At 41.9% G+C, this 13,379-nt stretch overlaps 1 protein-coding gene across 2 annotated transcripts in view; it reads right to left on the bottom strand.

The window, feature by feature from the left end:
• Positions 1–13,379, bottom strand: part of ITGA9 (integrin subunit alpha 9) — a 228,970-nt gene that overhangs the window by 15,218 nt on the left and 200,373 nt on the right. For both annotated transcript variants that reach the window (XM_074843942.1, XM_074843951.1), the window contains one exon: positions 6,663–6,782. In XM_074843942.1, coding sequence (XP_074700043.1) covers positions 6,663–6,782 — 120 coding nt within the window. The remainder of the gene's footprint in view (positions 1–6,662; positions 6,783–13,379) is intronic.

The following is a 13,379-nucleotide window of genomic DNA, read 5'->3' as shown; positions in this document are numbered from 1 at the left end:
AAGGCATTTCACAAGTACTGGACACACACCACCACTGAAATGTTGCCAACCTTGTTCTTGAGGGTGGTGAACAAATATTACATGGCAGCCAGCAAACTCACTGGGGAAGACAGTGTTTTGGCTACAACAGCAGCATTAACCACTTACTTGTGTAAAAACAAATAAAAGATGCCAAGCTCAATCTTCCTGTAACATTCAGGCTGAATTCAAAAAGTACAGCAAAGACCCCAAATAATCTACTGTAGAAAAGCCAACATTTGAGTCACTGTTGCAGGAACACAAACCTTTTTGGTCTCGGGAAGTCGAGGGTCTACAAACATTTTGTGATGCTCACTTTGGTCCAGGAAAAGGAAACATAATAAAACACAGTTTTGACTGTTCTTTAAGAAAATGAGCAGATTTCAAATGATCCACCTAACTTCTGCCTGGTGAAAATGTCATTATTTATATAGACAATCAACAACTTCCACCGCCCCATTCCCTTCTCAAGTTTTCCCAGCTGATACACATAATGAAGATGTATCCATGTTTGGGAGTTAATATGGGTTTGGTTTTCAATCACTGAAGTTAATTATTGTCTGACTGGAAAATATTGCAAAAGCCTCATTCTAGGACTACTGAACCTAGAATTTGTGTCAAAAAAGTAGTACTCCTTAGAAGCCTACATACGGGATAGCAAGTAACTTACTTGAAACAACTAGATCAATGGGTAACAAAAGCCACAAAATTAAAAGTTTATCAGAAAAACTCTACAGAATGCAATGATTTGAGGACTACAGAAAGAGGACGTTCAGGGAACACAAATGAAATCACAGTTTTTGCAGGTCTGATGGACAGACAGGACAGATAAAGGCTATGTAGTTCCTACTGGTAGGGATCATACTTTTGTAAGTGAGAAAAGCTGAAAAATGAGCAAAGCTGGGCAGGAACTTGTAAGAAGGTGTGAGAAACTAGCATCGCCATGGTTTTACACTGAGGAGAGACAGTGGAGAAGAAAAAAAAAAAAGGAAGAAAAAGGAGAATTATAGACTTAATGAGTTCTGAGGCAGCTGGTGCATCCATCTACATCTCTACAGGGAAGACCTTTGTGAGCTGTGAATTCCACCCCATCACTAGCCCCTAGCAAAGAGTCGGCTCCCTTGTTTATCTGAACATCAATTATGATTCTTAATTTTAAAGCATCACCTTAGTAAATAATGGCTTATTCTTGGAATTGTATGTACAGAAAGGAAGAAGCATGTGAACTCTGAATAGGCACCACTTTCATCAAAGGTACAAAATGCCACTCAGTTTCAACAGGTTTCTCTGTCCCCACCTCTAAAACCAACATTTGAGGTTACAGACCTGTGACTGGGTGGGTTACAACCATCTGGGAGATTTTTTTAATTGAAAAGTATTCTTCCTGCAAAGAGTATATAAATAGATTATAGACAGATATATACAGATTATAGATATACAGATAGGAAATATATATATAGAGAGAGACAGAGAAGCCAGACTTCTCCCCTGCACTGAAATCCAAAGAGGTTTTGTGCCATAACTGTATTTGCATGTGCACCTCTGGGGAAGGAAAAGAAAAAGTTTTATTTCATTGCAGATCTACTGCTCCAAAACCTGGCCACCAGGAAAGGGGGTCAGTACAAGGACTGGCCAGGAAATGGTAGCTAGCCTCTGCCACCTGAGCTATAGATAAAAGGGAGAGAAAATACTTTTGGGCTTGTAACGCAGGATACAGAGCAACCACTGGCAAAGAATAAGTGCAGAGGGTTGGGTTGGTTTTTTTTTCCTCTGCTGGAAAATGGTGAGCTGTATATTTTGGCCTATTGTAAAAAGACTTAATGTTTGAGGCCCTAAGTAAGGGAAAGTGTCTCCTTCCAAAAAGGGGGAAACAGTGGTTTTTGCTACATAGGTGAATTTCAAGTTCGCTTTAGCCTTGGTTAGCTTCAGATATTTTCTGAACACTGAAAGGATATGAGAGGCAATGGCAACTATTGCATGTAGGGCAATACAAGTGTTCTTTCAAAGACACTTGTGCAGGCACAGGAAAAAGTCATAAGGCTTCTCCAAGCGAGAAGCCCAAAAGCACCTCTGAAAAGCCTGCTAGGGTTTGTCTGGCTTTTTTTAAAGGACTTCATATTTCATAAAGAAAGCTTCAGATTTCAAAGTTTGTCCCTTAAAGCAGTGCAAGCAAACAGCTGCATCCACGCATACAGCCTCTGTTTAAACGAGGATTTTGCAAGTCCAGCACTTGGTAGGACTCACGCTCCCCACTGGAAAAAGCCAGTTCAAAGAGCGCAGTAACTCAGCTCAGTATACAGAAGTGTCTTCACAATATTTCTCCTAAAAACTAAAAAAAAAAAAAAAAAGTCTTAAAACTTTCAATTTAAGACAAAGGGAAAAAAAGTTCTGCCTAGCACATACAGAAGAGCAGCAACCCTCTGGCTAGTCAAAAAACAACACATGTGGGTGCTATCCTGCTTGTCCTTCTCTCTGCAACCCTGTCAAAAATCCACGGTTTGAAGCAGAGGAGCGTCATATTACATAAGGGACACCCACAGATCAATTATTTGCCCCAGGAATCCAAAAGCTATGAAACACTGTTAGAAACCTCATTTTAGACAAGTCAGAGCATGGCTACCACAGGGATAGGCTCAGTTTAGAAAGAAGATTAATGTCTAGATAAATAAGTTTAGATAAAAGTCCAGCTCCTGCGTTATACATGCCACAAATACTACTATGAATATAAAATCTTTGTTTTGCAGGTCACTTCCACAACTGGCTCCACAGATCACTCAGCTGCCCAAATGTCCAGTCTGGTACTCACTTACATAACCCCTCTTTGATATCCTCTGGGCACAAAATATTGTTTTCTTTCTGTGCACTTTATCTAAAATGATATGGATTGAATAATTCACTCCCACAACTCAAGCCAGTTCAAATGTAGAAACTTCAATCCAAAGCATTGTAAAGCACTACTACTATTAATAGAATATTGTGTTATAATATATCATGCTTCAGTTTTGCATTTGCATGGCGTATGCTATTTCTCCACTGGTTTATGTGTGGATAAATCCACAATGCCTGAAGGGGACCTTGTCCCCGCGCATGGCTGCAGTCCTGACAGCTGAGGGAAGCGTGTGTGGGACAGCACTCTCCAAAACAATCCAGCCATGACTGCCTTTCCTTCCTGAACTGTTGCCAGGGCTTGTGAAACCACCAGCTCGTCTAGCACGTGGGTAGTTGGCCTGAAGCAAAGCGACCTCCTCCCCTGCTCCACTCTCCACAAGCATCTGGAGGCCACCGAAGAGGTACAGGCCAATCTCCGCAGTAAAAAGCAAGAATCTCCGCAGTAAAAAGCAAGATGTATTGCTGTGGGCAACAGCATGAGAGCCCCTCCTGCTCCACTTCCACGTGGGAGACCACAGGCGAGGCACAAGTAGGGAGAGCAAGCCACGCTGCAGAGGAACTGGCAAGTGGGAGCACGTCCCCACAGATGCCTGCACAAAGGCATCCAGAGGGGATGAACAAGATACAAATAGCCAAAAGTGTCAGTGTAAAACTGGGCTATCCAACGAAATAGGCAAAAATGGGGCAACTCTTGCCTCTCTGCCTTATGCACAGCATCTCATGGAAGTCAGGGAAATGCTGCTCACCCCCTCTGATTCTGCATGCACTTAAACCAGAGGAAACACTGTGTCTACACCAAATACTAATATAAACAGAGAAGCAAAGCCAGTCAAAAACTGATCAAGCTCACGCCCTCATAACAAGATTTTGAGCATAAACATGGCTGTGGTCTTGCATGTAAACAAATAAGCTTTTATTTGAAGTGAAACAACCCAGCATTTAACATCACTTCCATTGACATGGACCCCCTCAACTGTGCAGTTTTAGATTTACAAATAATGAAATAATTACCGTCTTCATCTTACTGTATGCACAGTAACCTTATTCTGATTCAAAATAGGATTTGGGGCTGGAATGTCCCTGAGATCTCACTCCTGCTAATGCCATTAATTCTAGCAGTGCATTATGTGAAATATTTACAAGTATTCTAATATTTTTCTGCGATTTTAAGGAGCTGCTTACTCCATCTGCAAAACACTGGCATGCTCGAGGATTTGTCCATTGTGTTGCACCACTCCCGGCGCAGTTGTGCGCACAGTGAGTGTGTACCTTCCACAGCGGGCTGAGACACAGTCGCTGCCAGCAAGTCCTGCACGGCTGCCAGCGCTCAGTTCCCTTATAATGAGTTTGCTCCAGCTCCTGCTCTGTTTTGTGTAAACAGCTGCGTGCCAGGACCACAGTTTAGCTCTAATTTCTTAATAAAAATATAATTTAGTTTATACTCTAGTCCTAAAATTTGAGTCATTTCTAGTTCTCACTAGTGGTTCTAAGATGCCCAAACTCTAATTCAAATCTGTTCTTTCGTTCCACAGTTAAAGACTATAACATTTCTAATACAAGGATTTTTTTGATGACTTCACACACAAAATTTAGGAATGACTGTAGGATATACTTGGCCAATTTTAGTATCAGACAATTAAGATTCCTCTGTAGGACCGCAACTTTCCCATGTCAGTTTTATCTCAGACAACTTTAATATTGCCAGTAACTAATAAATATAGCAACTAGTGAGTGCAAAGTATTACTTAGGTATATTTATGTTCCAAACTAAGACTTAAATGAAAATACTGGCTGATTCTAGCAGCTACACACTTTTAATCACTTTTCTCTAAAACAAAACCTGAAGTTATTGGTTCCTTTAGTAATCATGCGACGCTGTGGATAAGCACTGGACTGCAGCTGACAAAGCCTGGCTGTTACTGCCATCTCTGCCACAGGGCCTCGGGCAAGGCATCTCACCTTGCCTTGCCTCAGCACATCTGCATGTAGAAAGGGCTATATAAGCCTCGTGTTCGTTATAATTATTTATTACTGTCACTTGGATTTTCCCTCAAGGCTTTCATGCAACAAAATGGCAGCTTCTTCATGTGTACCTGAACGATCCCTATAAAATTTAAAAGAGCTCAAGTCTCAAGCTTAAGCCAGGAAGCAAAAGACTGTAATTAATTCTAGTAGAGACCAAGAATTGAACTTGTGTCAGATTCTGATGGAGACTCACAGTGAAAGGTGCTGTTCCTCTTATCTTGTACATTTTCAAACAGCTCATCTAGTTCCTTTTTACCTTCAGGAAACGAGCCATATAAAATCAGTCATATAGGTATCAGCAGCAGTAACTCCTTTTTCAAAACTGTGTGTCATTGAGACATAAACCCTGGGCCTCTTCCAATCTCACATTTTTCCATTCTCATGGTTATTTTGCCATCTAAGTTGCTCTTTTTTTTTTTTTTTTTTTTTTTTTTTTTTTAAATTTTCACTCTTTCTGCCATGGAAAGCAAAAGCATTTCCTGCATGCCAAAAAACCCAGAAGTTACAAGATATTCTAGACTATGGTCAAATCTTGTTTTCCAAATTGAAAACACACTCAATTTTGACCTGGCCAGTATGTGTTTAAAAATCTTCAAAAGTGACTAGAAAAATACGTTAACTCTATAACCCATATAAAATGCATATAATCTATGAAGTAGTTGTATAATCTACAACACAGCTACATCTGTATAATCTACAATAAAAACTGCACGGCCAGGTTTTGGCCCAGGTTTGTAAATCCATTTTACAGCCTCGCGACCTGCAGCAATATGTCCTTTAGCAGCACACTGGGGCTGTGACCTCCAGTCCCGGCACAGTCAGCGAGCAGAGCCTGCAGCACACATGCTGCTAAACAGTGCGAATCAGGCTGCTGGACCTCCGCCACGGGAAGCAAAATAAGGTTGGACTTGTTCCCATGTGTGTATTTGAGATTTACTTCTCTCAAAGACAGTCCCTGACCTTGACCATGGCCTTTTAAATTTATGGATTGGTAACAGGGAACTGAGGAATGAAAACACTTGAAGCTCCTTACCCTTCATATTTACCACACCAGATGGTTGCTGCTAAGTGTCAGCATCAGCCCAGTTTTACCATGTAACAGTGCCTGGGTACAAGAATTCTGTCTTGTCAGAGATGGTGTGAAGGCTGGCTTTTAACAGGTCCCAGTGCTTCTTGCTCTGATAATACATTTTACTCATCCAGAACTCTCTCTTTGAGGGATCTGAAGAATTTATTGCTGGATACTCCTCTCCCCCAGGTGCTTAACTCTTGAAAACAGTAGTTAGACTGGTTTTTGCTAGGCATATATACAATCTTTTGGCTGGTCAAGCAAAGCTGACCTGATTTTCAGGAAACCCTGTTGAAATCAGCGAGCCTCAGTCATCAGAAAAACATAGAGATGAACCAAATATCTAAGTGTGAGATAACAGCAGGTTTTTAAGAGGGATCCTCCTTTGTCCTGAAATGGCATCAGAGGTTTCAACTTTTAATAACCAGACCCTAAAAAAAAAAAAATAAAATCCACTTTTCCACTTCTGCTCTACATCACGAGTCTCTCCCTGTTCCTCACAAAAGCCTGGATATGAAAATATTTTCACTGGCTGATGGCTTTTGTAATGGAGTGGACAATCATTCAGTTCCTAAAGCAAATGGATGTTAAATGCAAGGATAAATTTAAGCTTTTTTTCCTGGGAATAGCCTTGGTGTTTTTGTTGCATCTGTTACCTTACCTTCCATAAGAGCACAGCCAGCAACAGGAAGATGAGAATTCCCACCAGCAAACTGATGGCAATGATCCATCCGACAACATATCCACGAGGCTCCAGATTGTGCAAAGCCTCGAAGACCACCTACAAAGCAATTAGAAAAAGATCTTTTTATGATTGGAAGTTGTATTGTTTTCTCTTGTACTCATCTTATTAAACACATTGCATGGTGGCCTCGCTGATCGTATTTCAACTGTCAAACAAATACGGAATGCGTCCTTCATTTCGTGCTTTCCATCTATTTTTCGCAAGGGATTTAAAGCTTTCAAGTGGAATTTGAGTAGCCACGCATTGGATCCAAAGGATATCAGCTTCCACCCTGAAATAATTCCTACCCTGCCAACCCCCACTCCAGACACTGAGCTTGTTCTGTACTGGGCCACCAAAGGTGCACAAAGGTTTGCACAAAGAGTCCATCCCTTGGATTGGCAGGGATTGCCGTGACATCTCACGTGGTTTGTCTCACTCATCATGTTCCTGGCACTGCCAAACGCCCCAACGCTTCACATGAAACACTCACGTATGCTGAGCTTGTTAACGTTTTTCCACAAAAAATGGGACAACTCGCATACATCCCTATCGAATACATTGTCCCTGCTGCTTCACAAGGCACATTGTGTGAAAGAGGGAAGGGCGTGTGCAGTCATGGGTTCTTCTGGGAATGCAGAAAGCAGACCCCTGCTGTTATTGTCTCTCTTTTTGTACAGCATGTATGGCAGGGAAATACATCCTACAAAGTGCTTTCCTTAACCGTCTGTCTTAAGACGAAAATGGGAGCAAATTATACTGCTTGTATACACCGTGTGAATTTTCAGTCTCTTATTTCAATCAAAACCAGTTCCTCAGTGGAAAACTCAAAAACAGTTCACCTCAGTGAGGGCTATTTCATGTTAAATTTTGCAATTTAATATCCAGCAAATGCAGAGAGGCAGCAGGGATTTTTTTTAAATGTAATACGTTTGCTTTGTCTGGCTTTGCTTTGATAGGCAAAGTACTGAGTCTTCCTCCCTCCTTCACAAACCACTTTCATCATCTTTGCTTAAAAATGTCAAAACCCTTTAGTACATATGAACTGTTAAATCAACTTTTTAAACAAAACAAAAAAAATTGGTAGTTAAAAGTGGGTGAAAATCTGGGAGTTAAGAGTCAGATACAATTACGCAACCCCCAAGATACTCATCTTTAAGAGGCCCATGGAGGATCCACCTTCACTCACCGGTGACAGCGTGCAAACAGTGTCATTCATGAGACAGCAAAGGGAACACGATAGCATTCAACCCATGCGGATGTTGAAGGTGGGCATTCAGGAAAAGGCTGCAACAGGGAAGTGATGGCAGCACTGGAACAAGGGCCAAAGAGGATCTGGGTTCTCCATCCTTGCAGGCTTCCAGGCCTCAGACAAAGCCATGGAGATCCCGAGTCAGTGTGGGCAACAGCCCTGCTCTGAGGGGGAAATGGGACAGGACAGCCTCCCAAGATACCACTAAAGAACATTCTTCTGTTTCAGTTAAGCATACACAGCCTCAGCAAACACCCACAAAAATTACAGGCACAGATGAGAGAAAGCAGGTGAGTAGGGCTATATTTTGTCATGGTGTTCCCATAAAGAAGTACTCAAAGATCCTTTGCTCAGTTTAACAGGCTAATGCTGACTAAGACCACAGCTTTTCTGGAGGAGGAATTTGAACACAGTTGATTTACACACACTGTTTTTTTCTATTGATGAGATATTATCAGGCATTTGATGATGACGAGACATGAAAACATAACCAATGGACAGGAATGAAACTATACATAGAGAGCATTACCCAAACATATTCCCATAACTACTATCATAATGCTCAAAATAGCTCTCAAACATGGATCAGTTCTTCACCTGAGAAAAAGAATAATTTTAATGTTTCAGACATTAGTGCAAAGTCTTTGTAAGACCTTTTAAGACATCTTGCTGAAGAGAGAAAGTTTCCTAAGTAGCAGAGTTTCCCTCATAGCCAAGATGAGCGTAAGGGAAATACCAGAGAGATCAAACACAAATTTTGTGCCTTACTCGTATTTCTGAGCCAGCTTGGAAAGATGATCTGGTGTGGCAGTCCATTTCTCATGGAGGCTATGGCTAGTATCCATCTTGTGGACACAAGTTAGATAACTATTTCTTAGATGATAAGTCATTAGTGTTATTTTCCTTTCTGACTCTAAAAGAAAAAAACTCTGAACATTTTAAGTACTGCCAACTTCAGTGAAGAGACCTTTCAAGCAGTCCCTGAATGCTAAATGACACGGTGCCTTCTCTCCACTACTCAGAGAGTAAATGTTAACATAACACAACCTCTAGCACAATAGACCTGTATGTCCTTCATGCTGCCAAAAGACAGAGCCAGGAATAGCTGCAGAGATCAAATCATACATCATCTGTAGAGCAAGAGTCCCACATTTCAGATTTGAAGTACAGTGGCTGTAGCTTTTGCAGTCACAGCTCAAGCTGTAAGGGTAAAGAGCAACAACAGCTTCTTATCTATCCTGTTTCTTCTATCTGTCTGCAATCAACATACAAGCATAAAACCCACCGTGTTTATGGCTTTGTGGTTTGGAGAGGAGCAGGGATGTTGCATATGTTAATGTCCTTATCCCTCTCAAGCCCTCAAAATCTGCCTGCACTAATACACAGCTACTGCAGGGAGTTTTGGTGAAGAAGCAACCAACAACAAAAAACCCAAGCCAAACCCCAACCAAACCAGACTGAGCAGACAGTGTCGATCACACGTTAGGAGTATCAGCAAGAAGCCAGTACAGTAAGTGGTGGGAGGACAGGGAAGCAAGTCATCCTGGGGAGGGAGGTTGGAGGCAGAGGGTGACATTACTAAAGAGAAGCATGCCATCCACCACCTGCCGCTTGACCCCTTGGCCATTGGGCTGTCTCTGAAAACCAATCTCAAGTGAACCTTGAACTCCTCGTCCTGTCCACCCCAGCAGCACAGCCCCTACAGGGCAGCCAGCACGTTGGGGAACACAGGGCAGTCCCCAGCCCGGCGCACTTCCCACAGCCCCGACCGATAGAGAAGACAGGATTGATAAGAGTGACTGATGCAGAAGATAAGAGGTGGTGACGTTGGGAAAGCATCCCAGAGCGGGCAGCAGCCGTCTGGTTCAGAGAAAGCACATGCAGCAGTCATAAAATATGGAGCAGATTATAGGCTTGTTTTCAGACTCTGACGAAACACCAGGGAAAGGCCGTGAAAAACACAGTTGTCTTGATAATGTATACGGAGTTTTAGTTTCATATTTATCTTTTGCACTTCACACTGTACTTGCAGGATCTGAAAGCCCAGGAGGCAGCGTGGTTTGCTGTTTAGCTGTACCTAGCTCACATGTCAACCAGGTTTTACCCAATGTAACTGACCTTCTGTAAAATAACAGAGATTTGCACCCTACTACTGATTTCTTAAATGTTGAACCCTCATGGACAAGGGCATCTACCAGGGCATCTTCTACCTGTGCCAAACATTTGCTATATTCTGATAGTCTTAGTGAACAAATTGAAATAAATCAGATTTTTTTTTTTTTTTTTTTTAGTGCTTTTAAAATACCCTATTTCAGAAAAGTGTGTAGGCAAGAAGTTAACTGAGTAGGAACTTTGCAAATACCTCAAGTTCATACTGTGTTGAAGCCCTTTGCAGAATACGCACACACTGCTGCACTGGAACTCAGACAAGAAACATACTTCAGCAAAATCTGGTTAGAAATACATAATTGCAAAGTTTTCATTTCTTTTTGCTTATGCACACTAAATGAGTTTTATGCACTTGTATCATGACCCACTGCCCATGGAAGACAAAGGCTGATAAAACAATGCTATTTGATTTCTGTATTATCACCCAGAAGATTTCTGGTGTTTCGAACCACGCTGCACTGCTGGCTGACTTGTCCATCCAAGTGCTGTTATACTTGGGGGGACTTGCAGTAAAGACACCATTCTCCTATACATCTGTACACCTATGCATACGCATCCCTTTTTATATATTTATTTATTTACATATACTAAGAAAAACCTTAGAAGTTCTTGAAAAATACAAACCTGAGGTATCCTTGCTATCTGCTTGTCTCTATCCTTGGGAAATGAACTGCATTTTATTGCTATTGTGTAGTGTTCTGTTCCTTTACCCAAGTTTGTGTTTCTACCTGCCAGACTGCACTGTAAAGGCAAGAAAATCTATAAAGGGATTGTTACAGTAACAGATGCAAAGGTAAAACGATGAAATGAGAAACAAAACATGGGGAAAACAATAAGGCAGCAAATAACCCACTGGAAAGGAAGCTGCAAAGCTGCATGTATCTGGCTCCAGCCAGGCTAGGATGTTCCGCCCATCTCAAAGGTAAGCTGGAGAGAACAGGCAGGAGGGGGTGGTGGTCCGGAGTCTGGAGCATGTGTCGTACGAGGAGCGGCTGAGGGAGCTGGGGGGGTTTAGTCTGGAGAAGAGGAGGCTGAGGGGAGACCTCATCGCCCTCTACAACTCCCTGAAAGGAGGGTGCAGAGAGGGGGGATGAGTCTCTTGAGCCAAGTAAGAAGTGATAGGACAAGAGATAATGGCCTCAAGTTGCGCCAGGGAAGGTTTAGACTGGATATTAGGAAGTATTTCTTTCCAGAACGGGTAGTTGGGCGTTGGAATGGGCTGCCCAGGGAGGTGGTGGAGTCCCCATCCCTGGAGGTGTGCAAGAGTCGGGTTGACATAGCGCTGAGGGATCTGGTGTAGCTGGGATCTGTCAGTGCTGGGTTAACGGTTGGACTAGATGATCTTCAAGGTCCTTTCCAACCTAGATGATTCTGTGATTCTATGGGTTGCTGAGTGGAAGAGCTATTCCCATGTGCATTAAAAAAAGGCTGGGACACCATGAGCACTGTCTAGTACCACAGGCTGCTCCTTCCAATGCAGACATGGAGAACAGGCTGAAGTCAGGAGTCCTCTGCACCACAGGCAGACAGCTAAAGCTTAGGCACCTGAACATGCATTTAAATGTCTCTGCATATAAACATGCATATAAAGACCCCTCAAAAACACCTTGTAGGTCTTCACAACCATAAACTTTATTTTTTAAGTTTTCTTTTTTTTTTGTTGTTCTTTTCCCTGAAATACATTTGTTTATGACTGCAAACAAACATACCTAAATCTTGGGCAAAAAAAAAAAAAATCCATGTAGGGCAGCCACTTGCCTGTGTTGAATTAAACCTGGGGTGACTGGGCTGAAAATGGAAGAGTGAACTCTATCCAGGAGGAGGGAAAGGTTCAAAGGCTTGATGAAGCGTACCAGTGCTGAGCTGACAGCACCAGAGAGCTATACAGTAGCCTTCAGCTCTACAGGGCACTTTGTTGCAGGAGCTGCGTGCATTTTATCTGGGGTTCCCCTTTCATCTATTCAGCTTTGCATTCTCTCACTTTCAAGACAGGGAAGACTCGGAGACATTTGGCTGGTTTTGACATAGTGAAATCTAGCCTATTTTTCCCTCCACACTGGCACCCACAGAGGGAAGTCCTTTTGCTCCATAAGAGCACTCCTCCTCCAGCACATGAGCAGAGAGCATGGGATGCGAATCCTTGGATCTGGTATTTGACCACCGTGGTCTCAAGGAGCTTATTGTTGGTTTTGCCTCACATGCAGAGAAGGGAGCCAAACCTGCATGGAAACTCATATGCTCAAGAAAATAAATTATGCCTCCTGAAAATACCACGTCATCATTCTAGCCAATATATACTCATGTTAATACAACTGTCATCACAGAGCCAAATCCAAACTCTGCTCACCTTCTTCGTGTGATTTGTCTAAGAGTTCAAACAGCCTATTATAACCAGAGACAGAAAATATATCATTCCAAATCACATAAAACCATATCCAAATCCAGAGAAATGGTTTCTGAAAATTGCATAAATGCATCTTTTTAAAAAATGGGTTAATTTCAAAGACAGCCTGCTACCCATCTTACAGATATTTACGTAAGCTTTTGCTTCTCCCTTACAAATCGTCTACTACAGTTTCTGACAAAGCTGATATTTATATGTGTGGTCCTGCCCCTACGGGTACTTCTTACACTAGCATCACAAATATCAGTCTTCTTTTTACTTCTGCCTTCTTTACAGGTAGTTTGCACTGTGATATTGTAACATTGTCTTGTAAAAGTGCCCAGTGAAGTAAGAGCACATGGTTCTAAAGAACCATTTAAATGTGGTAATAAGTCTACATCAAGCTGCAGAAAGCAAAAAGGCCTTTTCAAATTTACCACAAAAAAGTGTTTAAGAAAATGTTTTTCATTGTTAGGGAATATTTTCATAAACAGAGGAAGTCCACGCACAACTGTTCAGAAGGAGCTGCTATCCAAATGGATATGGTAAAGCTGTCCACGGTCAATGAAAATAATACAGGATGAGCTTTATAAAGGAAGGGAGGAGTATGAACAAAGATATTTTTTCTCTCCTGCCTCTACTTCTAGATGAATAGCTGTGGCTTGCAACAAGTACTATTCCCTTCTGCATTCCACAAGAAAAGAGTAGGGGAAAAAATGAATACCTTGAGCCAAACCACATGTCTTAAATTTTTCCCTGAACATGATCCTGTGCAAAACATACAGCAATGGTGAAGCCAACAGACATATGGAAATAGCATAAAAGAGAGAGCAAATGGCAGTCTCATTAG

The sequence above is a fragment of the Strix aluco genome, chromosome 1 (assembly GCF_031877795.1).
Source record: "Strix aluco isolate bStrAlu1 chromosome 1, bStrAlu1.hap1, whole genome shotgun sequence".
In the NCBI taxonomy this organism is placed as follows: Eukaryota; Metazoa; Chordata; class Aves; order Strigiformes; family Strigidae; genus Strix; species Strix aluco.
Note: the sequence above shows the minus strand (reverse complement) of the source record. Positions and strands in the feature narration are given on the sequence as shown.